This window comes from Equus asinus, chromosome X, assembly GCF_041296235.1.
Source record: "Equus asinus isolate D_3611 breed Donkey chromosome X, EquAss-T2T_v2, whole genome shotgun sequence".
Classification (NCBI taxonomy): Eukaryota; Metazoa; Chordata; class Mammalia; order Perissodactyla; family Equidae; genus Equus; species Equus asinus.
The window spans coordinates 1,035,001-1,062,302 of NC_091820.1; the positions used below are offsets into that span (position 1 = coordinate 1,035,001).

General features: G+C 46.2%; 2 protein-coding genes and 1 long non-coding RNA gene across 3 annotated transcripts in view; 1 reads left to right on the plus strand and 2 right to left on the minus strand.

Moving 5' to 3' along the window:
- Window positions 1-27,302, minus strand: part of LOC106821907 (arylsulfatase H-like) — a 27,476-nt gene extending 174 nt beyond the window's left edge. The window contains exons 1-11 of the mRNA XM_014826778.3: window positions 27,049-27,302; window positions 22,322-22,386; window positions 20,731-20,871; window positions 19,644-19,765; window positions 17,117-17,239; window positions 13,425-13,845; window positions 11,539-11,675; window positions 9,001-9,135; window positions 6,222-6,384; window positions 4,946-5,067; window positions 1-410 (exon numbers count right to left, since the gene is read on the minus strand). The exon at window positions 1-410 is cut by the window's left edge and continues 174 nt beyond it. Coding sequence (XP_014682264.3) covers window positions 46-410; window positions 4,946-5,067; window positions 6,222-6,384; window positions 9,001-9,135; window positions 11,539-11,675; window positions 13,425-13,845; window positions 17,117-17,239; window positions 19,644-19,765; window positions 20,731-20,871; window positions 22,322-22,386; window positions 27,049-27,138 — 1,884 coding nt within the window. The 5' untranslated portion in view covers window positions 27,139-27,302 and the 3' untranslated portion in view covers window positions 1-45. The remainder of the gene's footprint in view (window positions 411-4,945; window positions 5,068-6,221; window positions 6,385-9,000; window positions 9,136-11,538; window positions 11,676-13,424; window positions 13,846-17,116; window positions 17,240-19,643; window positions 19,766-20,730; window positions 20,872-22,321; window positions 22,387-27,048) is intronic.
- Window positions 20,797-27,302, minus strand: part of ARSD (arylsulfatase D) — a 37,880-nt gene continuing 31,374 nt past the window's right edge. Inside the window, exons 11-12 of the transcript XR_011499563.1 lie at window positions 22,322-22,386; window positions 20,797-20,871 (exon numbers count right to left, since the gene is read on the minus strand). The gene's annotated coding sequence lies outside the window, so the exon portion shown is untranslated. The remainder of the gene's footprint in view (window positions 20,872-22,321; window positions 22,387-27,302) is intronic.
- Window positions 25,584-27,134, plus strand: LOC123285107 (uncharacterized). Its single transcript, XR_006526570.2, has 3 exons — window positions 25,584-25,914; window positions 26,062-26,284; window positions 27,006-27,134. It is a non-coding gene; the product is annotated as an uncharacterized lncRNA (long non-coding RNA).

A 27,302-nucleotide genomic window follows, 5' to 3' on the forward strand; every position in this document is an offset into this window, starting at 1 on the left:
TGTGCCCCCCCCCTCCCACTTCCTCCCCAAGGAGCCCCACCGGCCTTACAGCTCGTCCCGGGGGTGGGCGCTCTCCTGGCACCCGCAGAACGGAAAGGAGCCACAGCACGGCTGCAGCCAAGGTTTCCACATGTTGCTGGAGCCCGAGAGCTGCCCGGGGACCGGGGTGAGGGTCCTCCGGTGGGCCCGCGTGGCCTCCTGGATGCGGCTGACCACGGCGTGAAACGAGGGTTCCGAGGCGGGCGACAGGGGCGTGGCCTCCGAGGGGTCCTCAGAGAGCTCGAAGAGCAGGGGCGGGTCATGGCGAGCCACCTTCCCGTGGCAAGGGCACAGGCCCCGGGTGTAGCAGCCGACGGCCCCCTCCGGGGAGAAGATGGGCGTCTCGAAGTGCGCCTTCCAGAGCCGGGCACCTGGCAGGGAAGCGGAACAGCCTAGGAGGGGTGGGCACCGGGGCCGTCCCCACCTCCGGCAGAAGGCAGGTCGGCGCGCACCCCGGGGCTGTGCGTTCCAAACCTGCTACCCCCGCCCACCCCCTGGGGCCGCCGATGCTGCTGGTGGGCAAGCCACACTCGGAGGGACAAGAAGTCCGAAGTGACCTGCTGTGATTGCTCCCGAATTGGCGGGGATACGCCCCTCACCCAGCTCCTTTCTGCTCCGCAGCAGCCCCGCCGGGCCCCTGGAAGCACCGGCCCCGATGGAGCCACTGGCTGCGCGCCCCCGCGCGGCTCATTGCTGGTTTGCGAGGCACCAGCTGCTTTCCAGTTTCTCTTGGAACCAGCTCACTCCCAGAGCTGTCGATAAGATTCCCAAATTCACGCTCTGTGTTCCAGAAGCCCCTCCCCGGGACCCCGGGTGTCTCTCTGTCCTTGGAGGATCAGCCCCTTGGCCAACTTGGGGCAGGGTCCCCTCCCCTCCGCTGGGGCAGAAGGAGGCCCCTGCCAGGCCCACAGGAGGGCCGCTTTCTCTCCGCTCCAATAGTGCTTTCTGTTCCAGGTGTGCAGCCCCCAGCAGGGCAGGTGCAGAGCTGGGCTCCTGCCTCGTTCACAGTGACGTCTCACTGCCACGTCCACAGTGGGCAGCAGGACAGGTTTGCTGATTGAATTCCGGTTCAGTGTACCCTCCCCGTTGTCCGGAACCCAGCTCCCAGCAACCTCACTGATCCAGTATATTCCAAGACGCAGGAACTAAGGGAAAAAAAAATGGACTGCTCCCGCTAGAGAGAGCATCCATCACGGGTGACACTCCCCATATAATATATACATATATTATAAGCTCTTTAAGAAATCGGATTTCTGCCCATAGCAGATGAAGACCATAAACTGCTGGGCCGTCCCAAGAAATCACTAATGGTGGAGAAAAAGATGGGACGTGGTGTCAAATAGATGCTCACACAGCCTGGGGGTGGGAATGGACGTTCAAAACATAGCTGGTGGCGGCCGGCCGGTGGCACAGCGGTTAAGTGTGCACATTCTGCTTCGTTGGCCCAGGGTTTGCCGGTTCGGATCCCCGGTGCGGACATGGCACTGCTCATCAAGCCATAGCTGTGGTAGGCATCCCACATATAAAGTAGAGGAAGATGGGCAAGGATGTTAGCTCAGGGCCAGTCTTCCTCAGCAAAAAGAGGAGGATTGGCGGCAGCTGTTAGCTCAGGGCTAATCTTCCTCAAAAAAAAAAAAAAAAAAAAAACCATAGTGTGGTGGTTATAGCTAATGATACTGTATCATCTCCTTGAATGCTGCTGGCAAAGTAGATCTTAAATGTTCTCCCCACAAACAAGAAATAGTAACTGTGTGACCTGAGGCTGGTGTGAGCTAATGCTTGCAGTCATTTTGCAACACATAAATGTGTCAAATCAACACACTTTCAACTCACATAGTGTTGTATGTCAGTTATAGCTCAAGAAAGCTGGGGAAAAAAAGTTACAACAAGAAAAATCACTTGCGTTGGTCTCTGGGTGTGTCTTGGCCTCTGCGTCTCACAACAGGTCAGGTCTAGCCCCGCTCTGCACGCACGGATTTCCTGGTGGGTTGAGTTAAATCTGCCAGCCTGTAGTGCTTCTTATCCAAAATAGTTTTTTCTGGAAGGTCACTGCTTAGTTTCCACAAATGTACAAAAATACTTCTCTGGCCACATGCTTTATGGGAAAGGTGGAAACTCGTGCCCTTTTAGAGCAGTCTCTCAAGGACTGTTTTTACCCCTGGCTTTCTCGTAACTTCTTGGAATGAATCATTTATTAATTCATCCAAGAACTATGTTGGATCAGTTGCTGTTCAAGGAACTGAGAGCACCTACGTTAAGAGATTTGTGAAAAGATAATGATGCTGAGTTGAGATAAGACGGCCAAAAAACAGGTTAAGCAGGAAAGCTTGCTCTGTTGCATTTTCAAAGCAATCCACCATGATGCATATCCTTATTAGAGACAGACGCAGACGCAGAGGAGCAGCCCCGTGAGGACGGAGGCAGAGACGGGAGGGAGGCGGCCACCAGCCCGGGGACCCTGGAGCCCCGGACGCTGGAAGAGGCAGGAGGGACCCTCCCCTGGAGCCTCCGGAGGGAGCGCGGCCCTGCGACCCTTGACCTCACACTCTGGGCTCCAGGACGGGGGAGGATGAACTCCTGTGGTTTCCACCACCCAGTTTGTGATGGTTTGTTATGGCGGCCCCGGGAAACTCATACGTGCATTCTCTAGGTTTGTCTAGATCTGAGCTTTTCTTCAAGATTCCGTTCACCTCTGACCTCCTCCAAAAACCCTTCATAAAAATTCAAGGACTTCCAAAGTGGGGAGAGACCAGGATAAAAAAAATACCCAATATCGAGGGCCAGATGCATGCCAAGAGGTGGATGTGCCTGGTCATCTAATCTTCCAACACCCTGGATGTGGGCGCCTACTATTCCTTGTGATGAAGGAAAGGATTCGACCAAGGGCAGAGGAAATGCTGCGGAGAAAGGAGTGCCTTTGCAACAAATGGTGCTGAGACAACAGGATGTGCATAGGTGAAAAGATAAACTTCGACATAGAAGTCATAGGACGCTTCTGTCAGTCTGCATGTGCTGCCACAAGAAAGGACCCCAGAAGGGGCGGCTGAAACAACAAACATTGATGGTCTCCCCATCCTGGAGGCTGGACGTCTGAGATCCAGGTGTGGGCAGGGCTGGTCCCTCCTGAGGCCTCCTTCCTTGGCGTGTGGACACGTCTTCTCCCCGGGTCCTCACGTGGTTGTCCCTCTGTGCGTGTCTGTGTCCTCATCTCCTCTTCTCATAAGGACCCCAGTCGTACTGCATCAGGACCCATCCTCATGTCCTCATTTTACCCACATCGCCTCTTTAAAGATCCGTCTCCAAGCACAGCCACATTCTGAGGTCCTGGGCATTAGGGCTTCAATATGTGAGTTTGGGGGTAGAAATATGAATTTCCACCCATACAAAATCCCTTATACAAACATGAGCTCAAAATAGATCCTAGGCCTAAACAAAAAACCTAAAACTGAACAACACCTGGAAGAAAATCCTTGAGTCAGAAATTCCTTAGATAGGATATGAAAAGACACAACCCTTATAAAAAGGGACAGTTGACAAAGTCAAGTTCATCCAAATGAAAAACCTCTTGCTTTGCAAAAGTTCTGTTAAGAGGATGGAAAGAGAAGGCACAGCCTGGGAGAAAAGATTGGCAAGTTCCATATGGGATTAGGGACAGGTACCCAGGACATATATAGATATAAAAATTTCTAATTCAATAGTAAAAAAGCAATCAACCCAAGGCAGGGAAGGGTGAACCATTCATGCTACTATGGGTGGAGATTGGTGGACCACGGGCTGGCTCCCCCTGGGTCCCCCCTTATATTGTGGCTGGACGAGAAAGGTGGATGGTGGGCATGCACAGACCTCGAACAATGGGTAGGAGAGTGTACACTGTACTTCAGTCTCAGAGGATTAAAATCCATCAAATAACTCTGCCCTCCCCAAACGGACTTAGTCTATGTGACAGAAAATTATTTTTTTAAACCCAAAGCTGGTAGGGAGCCATCTGCAAAGTCATCTTCAAGCATTATCTTAGCAAAATGAGTCATCGGCCGTGTTCTTGCTGCTGCCGGTCATCCAGATTCGACTCCTCTCTGCTCCCTCCACCCCCCACGGCTTTTTCAGGCGCACGGATGTTGATTTGTTCCCGAATGCTTGATTTGTGTTACATACAGAGCTGCTAGGAAAACCCTTGAAGACATCCACGTGAAAGGGTTTTCTGTGGGGCTGCCCTTCCGCAGATGAATCACTGAATCCCGTGGGCTTCTTGCCTCTTGGGGACAATGAAGACGGAGACTCATAGGTAATTTATAAGCTGGAGACCGACGTTCTTTTAAGGCTGGAGAGCCAAATCCTACAACCAACTGGTGGCCCTTGGAATCCATTGAAACACGTTTATTTCATTTTGGGAAATGGATCCATCACCTGTCTGGTTTGGGGAGTCTCTGATCTGGACGTTAGGAAAAAAACAGGCTGAGCGGGCTTATTAACAACCGCCCCCCCCCCCATATCAAATACCAATTGGGCGTTCTTCTGTAAGATCTTATGAAGCAAAGTGCCTTGGAGCTGAAGAAAACAGCAGCACTATATCCTGAATTTTCTGGAACATTCCAATGTGAAATAGTCTGCACTGCTGTTTTCCTTAAATTGCCAGAAGTGCCACGGAGAACATTCTGGAATCCAGCAGTGTCTCCTAACCTAACCCCGCAGATGGCACACGCTCCTTTCCTGGTTCAGCCCTCTTGGCTTTGGGTCCAGTAAATGAGGTCCAATTTGGCAGCCGTGACAGTCTTGAGCATCCTTCTGGCCTGGTAATCTGCCACCCCCTGGAAATGCCACCGGATGCACCAGCCCAACCGTCCTCCAGCCCCTGGGAGTTCCCCTGGTCCCAGCTCCCAGCCCCAGAGGGCAACATGGAACCACTCACCTTGGCGCTGGTGCCAGCGGGCCGCGTGCAGCCGGGAGCCGCAGTAGTGAAAGAGGAACTCATGCTCGGAGTGTGGCACCTGGCCGCGCAGGAGGGGCGTCAGGTCCCGCCCGTCGATCACCCTGTGTGGGGAGAGCAGAGCGACAGTGGGGTCATGGAGGGGTCATTGAGCCCTGTGCTGGGTGCTGCTCTGCTGCCACCCCCTTGAGGTCCTCCATGACTTCTCCTCTCTAAGGCCACTTCTGTCCCGTTCAGCATCCCGGCTCGTCATGTGCCCACACTTATTTCAACCCATGTATAAAGATACCAATTGACACGCGTCTGCCTGTGCCTGTTTCTGAGCCAAGACCACCATGTTCATTAAAGGATGAAGGTTTGTGCAAGTTTTGGGTCTTCACAATTGGTGTGGCTCTTCCCTCCGTCACATGCATTTCAGTATCTGCATCTCAAAGTCTGTACCCAGCACACAAAAACGTGGTTGGGTTTGGATTAGAATCACACCGAATTTATAGATGAATTTGGGGGAAATGTCAGCATTACAATATTGAGTCTTGCTGTCTGTGAATTTCATAATCTCTCTGTTTATTAAAATACTTAATGTTTTATCAATATTCAATTTATTAATATTATAATTCATTTTTATTACATTATTGCTTAATATTAATTTTATTAATATCTGATATTGAAATATTTCCCCTTAAACATTTCACATAATTTATTAATGTTTTCATATCATTTGTTAACTTTATTCCTGGAAGCTTACACTTTGTGTGGCTATTGAAAAATGATATTTTTCGAATTCCATGTTGGCCATTTGCTCTTGTGTACAAATTGGCAATCATCCTTCTGTACTAATGCTGCTTTCCATAACCTTGTGACATTTCTTAATACTTTCACGATATTCTCTGTACCTTCTTTTAGATTTTTATCTAGCGATAAAATGATAATCGTATCATTTGTGGACGATATTCGGATTTTTCTAATTCCTTTCGAATCCTTGTAATTTTTATTCTTGCTCTCGTCGTGTGGTTCCAGCTAGAACCTCCAGTACAAGGTCGTGTGTACAGCTAGCAAGAGTGGATATCGTTTCCTGTGCTTAACTTTAATGTGAGTTCTCTTGACCGTCCACCAGTAATTTTTAAATCATGCCGTTCCGCTACAGCAGAGGGGGAAGAGTTTTTTAAATTTCCTAATGTTGCGTGTTCCCCCTAAATGTGGCAGAGTGAAGGGCGAGCTCTCAGGAAATAGAGAGTGGGTGGTTTCAAGGCACGCGTACCTGTCCTGGGGCACCTGGCCGCCCCCCAGCTGGACCACGGTGGGGAAAACATCCATTAGGCTGGTGGGCTCGTGGATCACCCGGCCGGCCGGCAGCACCCCAGGCCACCGGAATATCCCGGGGACGCGGATCCCGCCTTCCCAGCCTCCCATGCCTTTGCCACCTGAGCAAAAAAAAAAAAAAAAAAAAAGAAAAGAAAAAAACAATGTGTTACATCATGCTATGGACATATCGGCACAGAAGATTCAAGATGGAAGAAGTATTAATGGTTAGCTAACACATCACTTTCATTTGGTGCCTACAAAAATCATCATCGTCATCATCATCGAATTTCAAAGGCGTAATAGTGTGGATTGTAACTTTGGTCTTAAAGGATTCAACTCTCTGCAATTTTAAGGTATCCCTGTTTGGCAGAAAACAAAACAGGAAATGATAATTTCTACATTAATCTGCTAGGGTTTCCATAACAAAGGACCACAGATACGCACCCGAGACAACAGACATTTATTTCCCCCAGTTCTGGAGCTGGAAGCCCCAGATTCAGGTGTGGGCAGGGCTGGTCCCTCCCGAGTCCTCTCTCTTTGGCGTGTGTGTAAACGCCATCTTCTCCCCATGTCCTCATGTGGTCGTCCTTTTGTGTGTGTCTGTGTCCTCGTCTTCTCTTATTATAAAGACCCCAGTCCTACTGGATCAGGGCCCACCCTAGTGGCCTCATTTCACCTTCATCACCTCTTTTAAAGACCCATCTCCAAACACAGCCACATTTGAAGTCCTGGGTTTCAACGTACGATTTTGGAGGGACACCATTCAGCCCATAACAGAAGCCGACTGAGCAATCCTGCACCTCTCCTAATGAGGTCTCCATGCTAGGACCCTTTATATGCAGATTTCTCATTTGGGACCTGATGACTCTCTGATGGGTTGTCCGATGCACTGTAGCATGTTGAGCAGCATCCTTGATGTCCGCCCACCAGATGCCAGCAACAGCACCCCTGAATTGTGACAACTAAAAATGCCCCCAGACATTGCCACGTGTCCCGTGGGGGACAGACTTGCTCCCAGGTGAGAACAACGGCTTTATGTTATTCTCTCATACACAAGTCCCAGCAACCCCCATGCCCCAGGCTGGTTTGGTGGAAGGGTTTCCACGGCACGCCCTGGCTGCCCAGAGGGTTTGATTTCTTTGACTTACAGCATGTCACTGTTTGCCCCACCAGCCCACGTCTTCCTTCTTCCCGCAGCAGTCCAGTGTTAAGCACAGGGGTCTATGCTCTCGCCTCTCAGGTGGGAAGGGTGTTACCATGAGGCGAGATGCCCAGGCCTGACTTCCTCCTTCTGAGGCAGCTGCTCAGGAGCTGGCAGAACTCAAGAAGGCATCTCCCCCAAGGAGAACGTTATGGGTAGAATTGTGTCCCCCAGAAGATGTTGAAGTTCTAACCCCCCCCTGCATTTGTGAACGTGACCTTATTTGGAAATAGGGTCTTTGCAGAGGTAATCAAGTCATTAGGGTGGGGCCCGATCCAAGAGGACTGGTGTCCTTAGAAGAAGAGATGAGCTAAGACACGGAAGCAACCCAAGTGCCCATCAACGGATGAATGGATAAAGAAGATGTGGTATATATCCACAATGGAATACTACTGTGCCATAAAAAAAGACAAAATGGTGCCATTTGCAACAACATGGATGGACCTTGAGGGTATGAGGTTAAGCAAAATAAGTCAGACAGAGAAAGACCAATACCACATGATCTCACTCATCTGTGGAAGATAAATCAACACAAGGATAAAGAGAACACATTGGTGGTTACCAGAGGAGAAAGGGGTGGGAGGAGGGTGGGGGATGGATAAACGGGCACATGTGTATGGTGATGGGTAAAATCTAGACTCTTGGTGGTGAAAACCATGCAGTCTATACAGAAACTGGAATACAATAATGGACACCTGAAATTTACACAATGTTATAATGTAATAGGACCTCAATAAAATATTTGTTTTTAAAAAAAAAAGAGGAGATGAGGACACAGACATGCACAGAGGGGCAACCGTGTGAGGACACAGGGAGAAGATGTGTCTGCACGCCAAGGAATGCCTGAGGCTACCAGGAGCTAGAAGGGAGGTCTGGAACAGATCCTTCTCTGGAGCCCTCACCAGGAGTCAACGCTGCTGACATCTTGATTTTGGACTTCCAGCCTCCAACACCGTGAGACAATAAAATTCCTGTTGTTTAAGGCACCCAGCGTGTGGTACTTTGTTGGGTCATGTCTAATAGAATAATACAGACAATTGAGTACGGAGTTGGCGATGGGCGCAAACCCAAGGGGTGCCTTCATCGGCCCCATCATTGTTGATTTGGGCTCTCTCTGAACATCCCCTGGTTTGGGACACTCCTCCGAGCTTGGAAAAATGACAGTCAAGGAAACATTTGTGAACTAGAAAGAAAAATACTCTAAATATCTAAAACGGAAAGGATCACGGAGCATGCAACCATCCTGTCTGAGGATATCCCTTTGAATCTGTGAGCCCTCCAGCTAAATTCTGCAAGTACCCTCATCACACCACATCAGCAAAATGCTGGAGGTCTCACGTCCCTGTGGGCACTCAGGTATCCAACGACCATGGTGCATAGAAGACGTCCTCCCGATTTTCTGAAAATCAGATCATTTGCTCCTATGTAGGCATCGACCAATTCTCTTGGGTTATATGGCATTTTTAAGCTAGAAGGACTGCCTGCAGCGGAGATGTCCACACGATTTCCTACTGAAACACTGGACGTTTCCCACCTTTGTAGATTCCATTCGAGCCTCCGAGGGGAGTGTCTCCTATTCGGCCCTCTATGAAGGCGCCATGGTCCGAGGTGAAATACACGAGGGTGTGGTTGGTCAAGCCTTCGTTGTCCAAGGTCTCGAGAACTTGGCCTACATCAAAAAGCCAAAGGCAAGAGTGAACAGAAGGGGCAGGACTTTCAACTGTTGAATGCATCATGCAGTGGCATCCTTCACGTCTTGGTCTATCTGCCCCTTGGTTGTTCAGTGTTGCATCCAACCAACCGGACGGGACGTGATGTGTGGGCCCTCGTTGTCTACCTGGGTGGTCCCCTGAAGAAGCTGCTCGGTGTTAATGCAGCAACTGACCCTAAGAGGTAGTGACTCATTGCAGTCTGGGACTTAGCAGAAAGGCTCATGGAGCGGGAAGAGGGTCCCCAGAAACGGGGATGAGATGACAGCAGTCTGGGCAAAAGAAACCTGGGATATTTAATTGCCCAGAGGCAAGAGGCTGAGATGCAGGCAGAAATGAAGCTGCTCTCTGCCTCGCTTAGAGATGGTGCAGAAAGAAGGTCCAGGGTGGCCAGCAGCTTGTTCTCACTTTACCATCGACGCAGGTCCCCCGGAGAGCATCCTCCATATCTTAGTCCGCTTTGTCTGCAGCCGATCACCTTTGACATCACATCTGTGGACATCCTCCCCAAATTCTCTCCTCTCCACTTGGCCACCCTGTCAACTGCCTTGTTAACACTGCTATTTTTGGGCTCCCCTGAGCCACGGGCTCTCCCAGTGTGCTCTTTGGGGTAAAAGCACTATATGTAATATAATGTAATAAATATAATCTAATACAATCCGGTCATGCCTCACTTAATGACGGGGACATGTTCTCAGAAATGTGTCATTAGGCAATTTCGTTATTGTGCGAACATCACAGACTTACACAAACCTAGATGGCATAGCCTACTACACGGCTAGGCTCTGTGGTACTAATCTTGTGGGACCACCATCATAGCTGGGGTCCATTGTCGACCAAAACATCATTCTGTGGTGCAGGACTGTAAGCATATTATATTATATAATTATACATTATATATTTGTATGTATATATAATTATATAATTAATGTATAACATAAAATAATATTAAATGTTTACATTATACTATATATTAATATACCATTTAATTATATATTAAAATATAAACTATATAATTAAAATTTTAATTATTTTATATGTAACTTATTTATATATAAAAATATATAAATATATCAATTTAGTTATAATATATTATAAATATATAATATATAAACATATAATATATAAATATTATATATAAATATAAATAAATTATATATAAAATATCTATTAATAAAAAATATATTATATTATATATAATTTTATGTATAATTTAAAAATTTTAATTATGTAGTTTATATTATAATATATGTTAATCATTAACATGTAATATTGATTATCAAACACATATATATATATATTTGGGATCCATAGACCATTATATATATTATATATTATGTCAACATAGACAATATATATTTCTTTTTTTTGCTGAGGAAGATTTGCCCTGAGCTAACATCCACTGCCAGTCTTCCTTTTTTTGCCTGTGAGCTGCCACCACAGCATGGCCACTGACAGACGAGTGGCGTAGGTCCGTGCCCGGGAACTGAACCCAGGCTGCCAAAGCAGAGTGCACTGAACTTAACCACTAGGCTACTGGGGCTGGCCCAGAATATATATTTCTTAACAGGTCATTTGTTTTTTTTGGAAAACATTAGGATCCCATGATAGTGATTTAAGCCTAACTGCAGAACCATCTTTCTTTTGTGTCTGTATGCACAGACACCTGTAGTTGAGTGACTTATTAACACAAGGAGATATATACATGTATATATGAAATGGCTTATGGATCCTAAATATATGTGTATATGGACATATTATATGTAATGTGTATGTTGTATCCTAAATATATATATATAATACATTGGATAATATTATACAATAATATATATTATATATAATACATTCAATAATATATATTAGGTAATTAATATTATAGAATAATATAAAACATATAAATATAATATTCTAGGGATTCTAAAATCTAGATACTGATGCATTTTTCCTTCTTTGTCTCTAGGTAATGTATAGTTTCCAAATATTTTCCAATAAATAGTATTTATTCTACAATAAGAAAAGCACCCCTCTTTTAAAAGGTACTTAGAAAGTTTAAGTTCTATTATTTCAGCAGGCTCACAACTTGGGCTGTTGTTAGAATCACCCCAGCTGCTCTTAAACACCTAACGCCCAGGTGGCATTTCTGCCGTGGGTCCTGGGAGTCAGCGGATTTCAAAGGTCCCAGTGACCCAGCATGTGGCCTTGTTGGGCAGCGCTGCTGTGGGACCAGCAAGAGCAGGTCTGTGCTGCCAGTGGCCGGGCGGCCTTGCAGCCATGGGTCTGACTTCTCCTGGAGCCACGTGTCATGACAGCTCAAGTGAGCACCGCTGGCTCTCTGTTGAGCTGGGTGCTGTCGGAGAACTCACCCACTATCCAATCCATCTCCTCCACGTTGTCTCCGTATAAGCCATGCTGGCTTCCCCCAAGGAAGTTTCTGGTTGTTGTAAGAGGTACATGCACTTGCAAAAGGGACAGGAAGAACAGGAAGGGGCCCTGCTTATTTCTGGGGGGAAAAAATCCAGATATAAGACTATGAAGCATTCTAGAAGAAAAGAGAGCACAACGGTTTCAGAAATTGTAAACAGTTTCTCTAAAAGAACCTGAGTTGGAAGATGATAGAAAGATAGCTAGATAATAGATGATAGATGGACAGAAGATAGATAGATAGATGATAGATAGTAGATAAATGATGGATGGATAGATAGGTAAATAAACAGAATAGAGAGATATATGATAGATAGATGATAGACAGATAATAGATAGATGATAGATAGGTAGGTAGGTAGGTAGATAGATGACAGATATAGATAGATGATAGATAAAAAGATTATCTTCTATTTGAAGATACACAGATATTTTATAGATGTATCATATGACATGATCTATTTAAAAACGTGACCTATTAAAAATATAGATTGACATTTAGATAGATATTTTATAGATTTATCATACGACATGATCTATTTAAAAATGTGACCTGTTAAAAATATAGATAGATCGATGGATAGATAGATAGATAGATGGATAGATCAATGGACAGATCGATAGATAGATCGATAGATGGATAGATTGATGGATAGATCGATAGATAGACAGATATTTTATATATCCATCTAGCTTTTTTTAATAGGTCACTGATATTTTGGAAGATTCATAGGATCCCACAGTAGCAAGTCAACTGTAATTATGGACCTATCGTTGGGTTACTTGTGCCCACAAGGACAGAGCCTTTGGAAGGCAAGTGACCAAGTTTAACACAGGGAAGGAAGAGTTTTAAAGGAAGACGTAAAGCCATATGTTCTCTAAGAAGTTACTCAAATAGTTCAGCACTCTAGCAATCCATTTCTCGAGCTCTCTCCTCATCCTTCCCGATAGCGTCTCGGCTGAAGTTATAAGCATCTTCTGGGATCTGACATGCATAGAGCCAGCAGCACTCAACGGAAATAGTGAGAATGGAGAATTCCTTTCCATTCCCACACGGAGGACAACAGGGGAGATGAAATTGTGGAAGCCCAGCAGAATGGGCAAAATGGCACCGTGTGAAAGGAAATGCCCTGTACTGAATTCCACGCTAGCATTTTCTCACGTTATCTAAGTGCAATGTGAGCGATCATTAAAAAAAGCAAAACGAAACAAGTGAGTGTACGTAGGTTACTTCTACAATGGAAGTTGCAACATCTTAAATGTGTTTTCTTGAACTTCAAATTCAAGATAGACGTCAACTCAATTCAGCGGGAACCTTTCGAGGCAAATTCTGTGAGCAGAAACAATACAGATTTTAGCCAGCAAAGCCAAGGAGCCAACAAAGACGTCAACACTTTGAAAAGAATGATGGAGGTGAGAGAGAATGGTTACGCACACTTGGGTAAGAATGCATAAAATATGCCTTGAGGTATTTACATAAAGGTCCTCAATGTGTCACCGTGGAGGGAGGGGAAGGTGTGGCTAGTGGCTGGGTGAGGAGAGAGCTATTGCACTGGAGTTCTTCTGATTAAGAATCACAGAAGTATATTACTTGGTCAAGAAATACTTTTCCAAGAGAAAAAATCGTTTAGAAAAGATACAGGCAGCATCTTTTTGGCGGACTCATCACGTGCCATTTTAAATGAAATTATCTACCTACACCACTCCTGGCGGTATACGCACTTGAATAGAACGCTCATTTTTAACTATAACATCTTACAATTTAGGAAAAAAATTATTGGGAGGTCTTCTCCCCATCTGCACTGAATAGATGAGAGAGGTGATTTACCTTTCGATAAAGGAAGTCGCCTCCCTCAGTAGGAGAGAAGGTGTCCTCTTCAGCACCATCGACTGCTCACGCACTTTGTGGTTCCTCATGAGGATGCAGTCCCAGTGCCTGGTGAAGCCGTGGCTGGAGTACCAGGAGACAAAGAAGACGAGCACACAGACGCCGAAGCAGCCCACCGTCTTCCAGGAGATGGGGAGGGAGCCCGTGAGCCTGCCCAGGGCCAGGAGGAGCATCGCACAGGCTAGTGTCCTGGTGCAGAACCAGTAGGTGGCCCTCAGGGCTTGGGCCTTCTGGTTGTGCTTATTTCCGCAGTCCAGCATCAGCGTCAAAGGGGTGCCGTAAAAATAGTGGAACCCGTGGTTGAGGGGGTGATGGCAGTGGTCATTGCGGGTTTCACAGCTCACGCCCACGTGCCACTTCCCTGGTTCGGGAAGGAACCGTTTCAGGAGACAGAACACAGAAGTGAGTGGTATTGCTCAAAAGGGCGAATCGGGCAGAGGCTTTGCTCCATCAGAAACCACCATACGTCCTTGCAGAAGGCACTTTCCCCACGTGGTTCTCTGGTTCTGCTAAGTGGCTTGTGTGGTGGTCCAAGGGTGGTTATCTGCTACCTGAGCAGGAAGATGTGCACGCTAGGTTGTTGTGGGGAAAAGCTTTTCTGTAGGGTTCTTTTAAAGAATGCCAAGCAAGAATGGTGGGTGCCAGGGGCCGGGGGAGGGGGCATGGGGAGTCAGTGTCTAATGGGGACAGTTTGTTTTGCAAGATGGGAACAGCTCTAGAGATGGATGGTGGGGAAGATTGCACAACAATGTGAATGTACGTACTGCCGCTGAACTGTGCACTTAAAAATGGTCAAGATGGTAAATTTTGTTATGTGCATTTTACCTCAATAAAAAGTTTACCCTCCCCCCTGCCAAAAATATCAGTTTAACACTAGGGTGGATTTCTGAAGAGCAAAGCTTGTTTTTCTTTTAAACAGACATCAAACCAAATATCATTTAGTTAAATGCTTTTGTAGTCCAGTCATGAGCCATACTTTTAAAAAAGAAAATGCAAAGTAATTGTTATAAAAGTAAAATATCATACAAATCTATCCTTGATCTAGATACTGACCCAAATCTTTTCAATTTATGAAATTCTCAATTGCAGTGCAGAGATCACATGGAATCATTTCCCCATTTGTTTCCTCAGTTTCTATTTTTGCAATATTCTCTTCTTCCATGTAAAAGGATACGTTTGATAGTAAAATGTGGAATGAAGTTGTGCTATTAAATATTATACAGCTACCAAAAATAAACAAAGGAAAAACCAAAAACCAATAAGCATCTCATTTTACTCATTTGACTCTCTGTGAAATACATTCATTTTGGCCGATGACGTTAATGTTGATGCTCAAAGTTCCTGAAAGTGCAACCCATTCGGTGTCTGATTTACATTATAAGGATGTTGTGGACCCACTCAGAGTACTGGTCACCTTGCCACAGGTGGAAAATGATAGCTTTCTATCATTTTTTTTTTGCCAGTGGTTTCACATGCATTTTCCGCACTCTCTCTAAACACCTCTCTGAGACGGACAATGACTGTCACCTGTCTTTTTGGAGGAGGTCCCTGAGAATCTCAAGACCACCAGCTCAGAATTGGAAGATCTATTCTCTGGCTTTAGGATGTCACATCAGGCTTTGCACAGGATGAAAATCCTGGCGTTTTCTTCTTCCTGAAGGCTCTAACCGATTTGCTAGCTCCAGCAGAATCCATTCAAAACAGTACGCTGTTCACACTGCTGGAGTCCTCCTGACATCGGAATTCTTCCACTTCCTCCCTCTTACATGAGCATACGTGAAACCCTTTGGTCTCCTCACAGGCTCTGTTAGATTTTAACTTTGTTTAAAAAAATTATGCCACACTCAGGAAAAAGGTGAAAGAATGACTGTGCATTCTGAGTGTCAACGGGATCATCGGGTAACAGGTCCTTCCAGGGATCAATGATTCTTTAGGGCAACGGTCCTCCAACTCAGAATCCCCTGGCAGAAACAGATTCCAGGATTCGCCTCAGAGTCTCAGACTCAGCAGGGACGAGATAGTCCTGAGCATGTGCCTTTCTAACCAGCTCCCGGGTGGTGTCACCACTGCTGGTCCCTGGACCACACTTTGAGAACCAGTGTCCTCAGGAGATGCATTCATGTGACTTCATATCTCCTATTAATACACATCCAGGAGTTAGATGTGAGCTTGTAAAAGAAAGAAACTACAGAACAACTTATGTCTGGTAGCAAAGATAATCACAGGACTGCAGTCGATGACCTGGAAGACATTAACGAGCGTTGTAGAAAGCTTGCCCCTCTCAATTGAACATTTTTTCCTTTCATTGATCACATATAGTTGAATTGATACCAAATAGCTTTTCTATATTATGCTATTCTATCCTCTTCGACCCTCCTTTTTGACAGCTTTTCCATCCCGCTGGTTCCCTCCATGATAAGGAAGAAGGGACTCATTTATATGTTCATCAGAGACATGTTTACGACTTTGAAGTTCTTGCGCTGATGTCTTTCTATTCCCAAAGCTGCTGCCTCAGACAGCTCATCCCCTCAAATGAGTATCACATGGACAACCTCTCCGCTCTCACAGAGCATCTCAAAGTTGCTTGGAGCCACGGGTTGCCTTGGAAGCTTCATGCCAACCGTCCTTTCTTTGTCCTCTTCTACCACTTGGCTGTTCAGAAGGATGCAGTGGCTTCCCAGTTTAAACCAGAACTCCAGATCTTAGAAGCCAAAGTCCTCCTTAACTCCCAACCTCACATCTACTTTTCCCAGAAAAATCCACTTTGCCCAAACCGTGGTGGATCTTGCCAGTTGCTCGTCTGCTCATGCCGTTCCTCCACCAGTGAGAGCTATCGCACTTCATTGCAATCCCTTGTCCACTAATCCTTTATGACCTTAGACACAACCTCCCCCCACCGAGAAAACTTCCTTGCCTCCCTCAAGTTCTGCAGCCTTTTAAGGTGCAATATTGCAACTCCAGGAATTTCACACGCCTCAGTCATTTCCTTGGATCCTGGAGCTTCTTAAAGTCAGGGGCTATGTCTTCTTTTTTTGTTATTATTGGTTATAGTTCCAATGTAGTCCAGGAAACCCATTGCGTGACCTGCTGATGCTAAATGAATAGTCAGAAGTTCTAACTCCAAAGTTAGATCAGCATATTTTCATTGGAGTTATAAATATCATCTTAACATATTTTCTTGGTCACACATTAACCTTTTTAGATGTTGATATTCAAGTTCTGTTTTTCACTGAGTTTCATATTATTTATATTTGGCCAATCTCATTCCAAGTGCCTAAGACTTCAGATCCATCAGCGATTTGATGAAATGTTAATATAGATCTAAAAGTGTTTTGCCCGTGGATTTATAGTCAAGGTTTAATGATGCTGTCTCAACGGTGGGTGTCAATATGTAAATATACAACGTTGTGATTCAGGGGGAATCACAGACTGGACAGATCCATTGGGATTCATTTCTCTTTGTTAAGAATGCACGTGCTAGCTCTTCTCATGACTTCCAAAAGTTTCTAAATGGTTTCTCCTCCATGACATCATTTGTCCTCACCATATGCAATTTGACAGTAGCTCCTTTTCCTAGTATATATCTAGAATGCAATGGAAAGCAACAACACACCCCTGGGTGGAGTACTTACCCACCAGCCCCGTGGTATAGCCTTGCTGTTGCAGGATCTTGGCAAAGGTGGTTTCATTTGGAGGGAGGCCCCCAGATGCAGCCGTCCAGCGTAAAACTCGAACCTCAGTCTCGGAAGCCATCCCTGGATTTGGGGACCAAGAGAAACAACCGTGAAGAAGGGAGCTAAGCTGTGGTTCATCGCCTTATAAATCTGCATCCTCTGGCACAAAGGTAGATGAGTCTACATCCTACGCCTCATGACTGGAGGACCTTGCTCAACTCTCAACAAGAGGCTGCATTTTTGTTCTCGTCAATAGGCTTCATGGACGAAGACCCCCGTGGAAAACTGAGGGGTGTCCCTCGTCTCTGCCTGCACAATGGGCTTTCTCTCTTCCTTTGTCAACAGCACCTGGGGTCTTTAGAAGTCCATGGCTCCCATGTAGTTTGGGTGGAACTGACGGGAGGCCACTGAGCCTGGCTCAGGGAGGGACATGCAATCCAGGTTTATCTGAAAAGACTCAGTGCTGGGACTTTGAGGGAAAACATCTGAGTGAGTATGTTTCTCTTTTTCCAATGGCCTGGAAGCAGGCAAATGAGTAATTCTTTATTGTCTGGGGGTCATTTGGTCACCATGGGGAAGGGCATGCCCTAGGAAGGAAGCCAACTCAGAGATGGAGAAAGACACGTTGTAGGGACACCCTTGAATCCAGAATAGCCAGCCATGCCTGACACTAGGTCAGCTCTCAACTTTCATAGTTACAGAAATTAATGAGTACCTTCCTTGACCTGTTTTCATTTGTTTTGCTTAAAACACTGTGGAAGACACAGAATAATGGACTACAAAGATGTCCACAACCTAACCCTTGTGTGGTGGACAGAATAACGTCCCCCAGAGATGTCCACATCCTAATCTTCAAGGGGTAGACAGAATAATGTTCCCAAAGATGTCCACGTCCTACTGCCCCTGTGGTAGACAGAATAATGACCCCCAAAATGTTCACATCCTAAATCCTGGAACCTGTGAATGTTACTTTCTATGGCAGGGGGATCTTGCAGATGTGATGAATGATCTTGAGACGAGAGGATGATCCTGGACTACATAGGTGGGTTCAATGTCATCAGAAGGGTCTTCATAAGAGGGAGGCAGAGGGAGATTTGAAGATAGAATAAGAGTGTTAGAGTGATGCAACATAAGAAAGACTCAACCAGCAACTGCTGGCTCAAAGATGGAAGAAGGGGCCATGAGCCAAGGAAAGTGGGCAGCCTCTAGAACCTGGAAGAGGCAAGGAAATGGATTCTTCCCTAGAGTGTCCAGAGGGAACCAGCCCTGCTGACCCCTTGATTTTAGCCCAGTGGGCCCCCAGTGTGGGCTTCGGACCTCCAGAACTGGAAGATGATATATTTGCGTTGCTAAGAGCCACCAAGCCTGAGGGCATTTCTAGGGCAGCCATAGGATGTTGATACAGACACTTTGCTGTGAGTGTCCAGTTGCTTACAACTGGGAGAATCCTAATATAGGAGCAAGTGGGAGGTGAGGGGCAGGACAATCTTCACCCCATATTGAGCTGTGGTCATGGGGTGAAGAAGCATGTTCACACGTGGTCAGCATGTAGCCCTCCTATTGACAGGTGGCAGAACATTCTAGAAGCAGAGTTACAACTCCAACTCTGCTAGGAGCTGTGTAGCCTTGAGCAAGCCAGAGGATCTGCCCAGCCCTCCATGGTAAACTGGAAGAAGTGATACTTGCTTGAAAACAGTTTGTGTCTAACTCTACTGGGGGACTGTTCAAGCTCTGAATCCTCTTGCCCTCTGTGTCTTGTGTATGAGTCTCCTGTGGCTGTAATAATACGTGACCACACACTGGAGGGCTCAAACCATGGGAATTCATCCTCTCCAGTCCTAGAGGCCAGAAGTCTGAGATCAAGGTGTCACAGGGCCGTGCTCCCTCCGGAGGCTCCAGGGGAGGGTCCCTCCTGCCTCTTCCATCGTCCGGGGCTCCAGGCGTCCCTGGGCTGGTGGCCGCCTCCCTCCCGTCTCTGCCTCCATCCTCACGGGGCTGCTCCTCTGCGTCTGCGTCTCCTCTTCTGTCTCTGATGAGGACACTGTCATAGGATTCAGGGCCACCCTCCTCCAGGACGCCCTCCTCTCCATCCTTCACTTCATCACATCTGCAAAGACCCTATTTCCAAATTATGTCCCATTTCCAAGTGCCAGGAGTTAGAACTCCTATATGTCTTTTGGGGGACATACTTCAACCCATAACATCTTGTTCCCTTCCCCCTTGGGTCCTCCAGAATCTCACCATCCATCACCACCACTTCTGGTGTGAATTCTGAATCCCTGCTCAGAGAAAACCACACTCTGCTGGCTGACATGGGCCCTACTCACAGGAACACACCACCCTAGGCTCCATGGGCCGCCTGGACTTGATTCTTCTTAACTTGTGCTGAATGTAAAGAAGCATGAACAGCCATACCTACTAGTAAAGGATGTGGAGAGTACGTTTTATCATGATGCTGTAATGTAAATATCAGGTACTTGCACACCTGATCGAATTGGGTACCTTCCCGTCAAAAAGGCTGCCCTGCTGGGAGTGCAGATGGAAGCTGCAGCAATGTGCTGGGTCAGACGGATGCCTTCCCTTGCAAGCCGGTCAATATTGGGGGTCCTAAGATAAAGAGGCCATAAAGAGTGAGGAATACAGTCAGAACAAGACCTGGAGGTGACTCCCACGGCCAAGGAGAGGGGCGTCAGGAGAGGAGATCTCGTTGGCAATCCTGCTCTGATCACCTACATGGAGGGGCATGCAATTGACAAAGGAACCAAGGGGCGTCTTTATGCAGCAAAGATCAATTGAGGGTCACTGTTCTGGTTGACATGACTGAGACAGGACACTTGATGCTTTCAATGACCACATCAAACCCTCTCCTTCATTGCAATCAGTAACTGTGAGGGGCTAAGACCCACAGAAGAGCTAGGAGTTTGAAACCCTCTCCCCGGCCTTATCTCCTCACCAGAATTCTAAACTACGAAGCACCGATGTGTAGCTCAAATGCATTAAAGAAAAGTCCACCGGTTGTCAGAGAAAGATCCCACGCCCAAAATACCCTAGAGGTAGTCTAGTGTTTTCCATTAGCAAAATGGATGTTCTTCATCTAACTGAAAAAGTTCAGAGTAATCCTGAATATACTGTCATTTGGATACATTTCATTTAAAGAATGTCGTTCTGAAGACCTTAGATGCTCTCTCATCCATCTACTAGGTTCTAGTGAGCCACGACTTTGAAAAATCTGCCAAGACATTGCAAAGTATAGGCTCCCATGAGATAATGACTCAGTGGGTTATGTTTTTGTCAATATAAATTGGATTTTGTCAATGCCAAAGGTCTCTCTTGACCCTGTGACATTCACCAGAATCTTCTTTTTAGAGAAGAATGAGAAAAGGCAAATGCAGCTGTATTTCTTTTGTGGTTTATGGCCTTCCCTATAAAGATCTGAGCTTATTGGAATTAAAGATAAAGTAAAACTTTGAGTGATGTATGGATTCTGATTTCTTTTTTGTTACGGAAAATTTAGTAGCCCAACCTACTATTTTAGGAAACCTAATATTTAAATTTACCAAAGAGTCCCTTACCTTAAGGTATGGTTTCCATAGCAGCCGAGATCTCCGATCCCTAGGTCATCCGCCATTATCAGAACCATGTTTGGTTTAGCGGGAATTGGCGTGCTTGTCGGGACAAGGAGGCACAAGACCAGCATGAGAGGCCAACAGTTCCTGAAAAGAAAGACACAACATAAAACCAACCTTTGTATTCGACAGGAAGGTTCATTTAAAATGTAGAGTTGCTTAAAGATGTTTCTGGATGTCTGCCTTAAAATCTTTCATTTCCAGTGACTCTTCATGCCTTCACTAATTAATAATTGCATTTCACGGAGGGACAAGGATAGCATCCATTTCAAGTGTTAGGTACAAGCTTGTTGTTTTGCTCTCCGTGAAACTCCCGGGACGTAGTTTCGTGAGGCAGTCAACTTCCAAGATGGCCCCCAATGATTCCTGCCTGGCGTTGACACCCCCGTGTAGACCCTTGCCAACATTAACAGGCTGATATGTGTGACTAACAAGATACTGCAGAAACGATGCTGTGGGACTTCTGAGGCTAGAACACAGAAAACATTGCGGCTTCTGCCTGCGGTCTCTTGGAAAATTTGCTCTGGGGGAAGTGGCCGCCATGTTGTGAGGACAGTCAAGCAACTCTGTAGAGAAGTCAATGTGGGGAGGAACTGAAGCTTCCTGTCAACAACCAGCACGAACGTGTCAGGCACGTGAGGGAGTAACCTTGGCGCAAATCCTCCATCCCCAGTCAAGCCTTCACAGCATCATACCCCTGGTTCGCATCTTCGTGGCAACCTGGTGGAATTCACACCCTTATGTCCTCCTCACCTCTTGAGTGTGGACCAGACCTAGGGATTCACTCTTAGTGAAGGGAGTATGGCAAAAGTGAGGGGGTGTCGCTTCTGTGACTGGGTTATAAGAGATTGACTTCCATCTTGCTTGCTGGCACTCTCTCTCTCTCTCTGTCTTTGTTTTCTCTTTCTCTCCTCATACGCCAGCCCTGATGGAGAGGCCAACCTGGCAAGGAATTGAGGGAAGCCTCTGGCCACCCATCAGCAAGGGATCTGAGGCCCTCAACCCACCAGCCTGTGAGGGACTGAACCATCAGTGAGCGAGTGAGGAAATAGATATTGCCCCAGGTGAACCTTGAGATGACCACTGCCCCACCCACACCTTGACTGAATCCTGTGAGAGACTCTGATCTCAGGGACCCAGCTGAGCCAAGCCTGAGAAAGCATGAGACAATCAACATGTGCTGTTTGAAGAGGTTAAGTTTTGGGGTAATTTGTTACATAGCAATTGGTAGCTGATACATGTTCAAGTGGATCTGAAAGATCGAGTCCTGGGGGTGGAGCAGCTGGGCAGATGGAGGGGCATTTTAATTTGGGCAGATACTGGTGAACTGGTAGATGCTGTATAAGTACCCTCTCCCCAACACTCGCCCCCCCCAACAAGACCCAGTGTCATATTGGATGGTGCTTTTCCCAATGATGCTCTCCCAAATGAGCACCAAAATCTAGAAAGTTAAAAGGGATTTCTGTTGCAGTTCCTTGCCAGAAATTTCCGTTTTATTGAAAAAGAGAAATAATGGCAGTGAATTGGCTTCTCTTACCTGTGATTATTCAGGCCACTCATGTTGTCTTGCCTTTTTCCTGATGGGCCTAGGCCAGAAAAATCCTGTAACACAGAACAACAGTATCCTCAGTCTGGATATTATGTCATATCAAGGCTGATAGTTACTATGCGCCAGGATATTACTCACATCTCTGTCCATCGATGGATGAATGGATAAAGAAGTTGTAGTGTATATTTATACAATGGAATATTACTAAGCCATAAAAAGGAAGGAAATCCTGCCATTTGCAACAACATGGATGGACCTTGAGGGCATTATGCTATGTGAAATAAGTCTGACAGAGAAAGACAGATACTGTATGATCTCATATATATGTGGAATCTAAAAAAAAATTCATAGAAAAAGAGACCAGATTTGTGGTTACCAGGGGTAGGGGGTGGAGGGTGGGGGCATTGGAGGAAAGCGGTCAAATGTACCAACTTCCAGTTATGAGATAAATGAGTCCTGGGGATGTACTGTACAACGTGATGACTACAGTCAACACTGTCGTGTGGTCTGTTTGCAAGCTGCAAAGAGAGTAGATCCTAAGGGTTCTCATCACAAGGAAATAACAGTTCTTTTCTTTTTTTTTTTTTTTTTTTTGTATCTATACGAGACGGTGGATGTTAACTAAACTTGCTGTGGTAATCTTTTTGCAATATATGTAAGTCAAGTCATTATGCTTCACGTCTTAAACAGTGGGTCAATTATATCTCAAAAAAATGGCAGGGGGGAGCAGGAGAAAAGCACCTATTGTGATGATTTAGGTAGGCACAGGCTCTTGGCTTCATTCTCAGTACTTTGTTGCTTGACTTTATTATATGGAATCTTGATGATTTTCCTAAAATCTTCAAATGTCTCCTGTTACTACCAGGATTCTCCAGTGGCCAGACTGACTGGTGGAAAGGCCATATTCCCACTTGCTGGGTGAGGTGGGGAAGGCAACGTACCTCTCTCAGCATTAGTTTTCTTATCTGTAAAATGGGTATAACAACCAACCCAGTTCTGCCAGGGTTGCCATGGGGATTCAAATCAAAGAATACATTTAAAGTGTCAGCGGTGCGCCCCGCACGGGGCAAGTGATGGATAAATGTTTATAATTAGTACAAATAAAGCTTATGTTAGGTTTTCTGATGTAGATTCAGGAAGGAGCCCCTCTTTCTGAAAGGAAGAAGGGTTCCTTTTTCCAAAGTGCGTCTTGGGGAGGGGAGGACAGGGTGGTGGGTTTGGGGAGAAAGAAGCAAGTTTATGATCATAAGGAGGTGCAAGATCTTAGGTGATCTGAGGAGCCATCTCAATTCTTGTGCGTTGAGTCCCTGCACGTTTCCTGGTTCTCGTTTTGGCAAGTGCCTTTATATAAATCATGTTCCGTGACCTCTGGGCACAAGGAATCCTAAAGAAGCTGGAGCGAAGGGTAAATTTCTGTAGCTCGATTTCCCCCATTGACAAAGTGAGCCATTTACACCCACCATTATCATCACTGTGTTTATTATTAACGGATTCCAGTGAAGGGGTGTGTATTGTGCACACAGATTTGGATGCCAACAGGCAACTCGTATGATCCATTTCTCAGAGACAGTAGAAAGCCCTAACATCTCTACAAAGCCATCTGTTTAAATTGTCTCCTCTTGGCTCCATTGGTGAGGGGAGGAGTCCTCCCCTAGGATTACGGGAATGGCTGAACACGTGACACTTGACACTAGACAGATGTGATGGACAACAGTCTCTGAGTCACATGTGCTCCCAGCGTGGTGAAGGAGGACATTGCACGCCATGCAGGGCCACCTGGGGGTTGCACTTGCGAACAAGAGTGGGAAATGGAAGGCCGGCTTTGTAGCCACAAGAGGATGGGGTGAGCCCTGGATCCCGCTAGAGGATGTGATTGGCTTGTTCGAGTAACTCCATGGGCTGGCGTGGCACTGAAGCCAGTTCCTCAGGGATGAGCAGGAACTGTGCCTGGTCCCGGGATAGAGAAGGTTGTTTCACTAGGTGGACCTTATCCACGAGAGCAGGGTGGGGAGGGGAATTTGCAGTGAGCCCATTCAAGGACTCTCGATTCTACCAGATTTCAAAGCAGCATGTAATATGGAGGCTTAATTTTAGGTTTGACATCACACCATCTCCACCCACCACCCATCTCTTTCCTACATGGTGCCTTCCATGATTTCAGTTTTTAGAGGTATACGAAAAGTTGTCTAGCCAACCTTTCCAAAGCTTGAGGTTCACCAGAAGAAATGTGAGCACCAAAAGCTTAGGAAAACAATGCCAAGATTGCCAGAGGTGCACTTCTCCTGGGAGCGAGACTTTCGTGGAACAAGGCAAGCAACGGGCAACTTTAGCTGATGGTGACGTCTTCAGGAGCAGGGAGGACCCAAGTGTCTTTCTTGAGCTGAAATTTCTCCCTCTGATGGATCTGAGTGGATCTCACCTCTCACAGCTCTGCACTGTTCCAGTGGGGTGCAGGTTAACTTAGAGACCCCTCAGACTGAGTTCTCAGACCTGTCACCTAGGGCAGCAAGTCATTTCACCTCTCCAAATCCTCTTGAGATGGTACAACATCTAAGGACCCAAGGAGATCAGGAGCAAAGGCATTCAGCATCCTTAAACTATTCTTCAGAGAAAGTTCGAGCTTTTTCCAAATAAATCTTTGAAGGGAGGAGAATTTGTTAGAGTAGACAAATTTCACTTCCTGGAAAAAACTCCCAGAAGACCAACTTCTCATTTCACAGGAGGAGGCATGAATTTCTTGGCTAAACACCGTGAAACGCAAGGCTCGTTACTCAGATGATGGGTTCATGACTTCATTCATCACTTTGGGAATATTCTTCAATCTTGTTTGAGACATACTGGGTTAAATCTGGTCTTGCCTTGCATGTTGGTGGAGAAGGATGGCTTTTAAAATGCATTTTGTATTATTATCAGGCAGAACGGAATTCTCCCCATTGGCACGGAGATTAAAGGACAACGATATGTTCCCCTGTGCTCCTCTGTCCAAAGGTCACAGGAGCCTTGCAAAAGAATGACACAGGGCAAGGGGTAATGACCTGTTCAGCATCTACACATGCCTAGAGCTTGATCAAGCATATCCATGTGAATCTAAGTGGTTAGTCATTTTAATGATTATCCACAAAAGCTTCATTGCAGCCCCACCTGAGCACACAGTGTCACTGAAATGTCCTGCATCCCTCCAAAATTCCTATGTTGACGCCCTAACCCCCGATGGGGTGGTGTTAGGAGGTGGGACCTTTGGAAGCTGGTTAGATCATGACAGTGGAGCTCCCATGGATGGGATCAGTGCTCTTATAAAAGAGACCCCAGAAAGCTCCCTTGCCTTTTCCATCATATGAGGACACAGCGAGAAGACGCCATTTACGAACCAGGAAGCGGTTCTCGCCGGTCACCAAATCTGTCAACACCATCACCTTGGGCTTGCAGCCTCCAGAACTGGGAGAAATAAATGTCCAACAGACTAAGACACGCCCATCGAACCCTTTCAACCTCAGAGGTACACGTTAGGATTACGCCCAACGTAGGTGGAGTTGAACCATCCGGATCTGCCACTCTGTGATTATCGCGGACCCATAACGATGGTATTTGCCCTTCCAAATGACAAAATTAGAAAGATGGGGAACCAACCAGAGGTTGCCAGGGGTTGAGAGGAATGGGAGAGACAGTAGTGACTATAAAAGGTTGGCCCGGGAGCCGTGTGGTGGAACTCTTGTATATCTTTATCTTAGTGCTTTCACAGGAATCTACACGTGCAAACAAATTGCAAAGAACTAAAAAGACAGGCGTACAGAGAAGAACAAGCTACCTTGAGGAAATCTGAACGAGAGCAATGGATTGCATCACCGCCAATATTCTGGTTGTGATGCTGTATACAGCTTTGCAAGCTGGACCATTGGGGGAAACAGACAAAGCCTACGTGGGATCTCTCTATATTATTTCTTACAACTGCAGGTAAATCTCCAATTATCCCAGCATAAAAAAGTTTTTTTTAAAAAAGCGATTAAATGGGGAGTTGCGTATGTCTCATGCTATAGTTGCAGACACTGAAGTTGAGTTTAAGAAATTTGCCCAAAGACATGATAACGAAGAAATAGAGGTAGGAATTTGCACACAAGGCTGCCAGCTTCCAAACCTCTGTTTTTAACCGCCGCAGACAACTCTATCCTGCCTCATGGACACGTGTAGAAATGCCAAGCCAGCTGTCGCCTCCCCTCATTGCAAGCTGGGTTTCTGAGTGTGGCCTTCCCTTTCTTGGGAGCCGGGAGCTAGAGATGTGGGAGGCAAGGGTAAGTTATAGGGGTGAGGTAGTCAGACTAATTCTGCCTCTTGCTTCCAGCAGCCCTGGGAGGAAGGCAGAGGTCAGGAGGACCAGGAGGGAGGAAGGGGGCCCAGGATCCTCTGCCTTCATCTTATCTCCATTTTGGGGGGGCAGGCATGCATGACAAGGGGTCATGTGCCCACGGGGGTCAGCCATGAGGAACTGAACTCAGCACCCCAAACAACGCCTCTATGGTTAGTTAACCGCAAATCAAACATGTCAACCAACCGGCACATGGGTAAATGTTTATGCACGTGGCATAAAGAAAGACACCTACCCATGGTTATGACAATCTTAATGATAGAAATTAAGGCTGAGACAAGCAATTCAATTGTACCCGGATGTTTATCCCAGGTTCCAAAAGCATCGCGATGGAAGATAACGGAGACCAACCTACCTTGGTTTGGGAGATGTTCTGCGGCTGTTGGTTCACAAAGCCAAAAGGCAGGTATTTCGTTTGGCGCCTTTTAATGTGTAACCGAGTCATGGTACCGTCTAACCAGGAGGGAAGACAGCTGAGTACAGGGAGTTCTGGCTTATCCCAGACCCTTTCAGGAATGTTTTCTCTTCTGTTATGTTAAGGAGACCTTGGTTATGAAGCTCTGTTCATCTTAGAGGCATCAGAATGCAGGCCACCTTTTTTATGTTGTA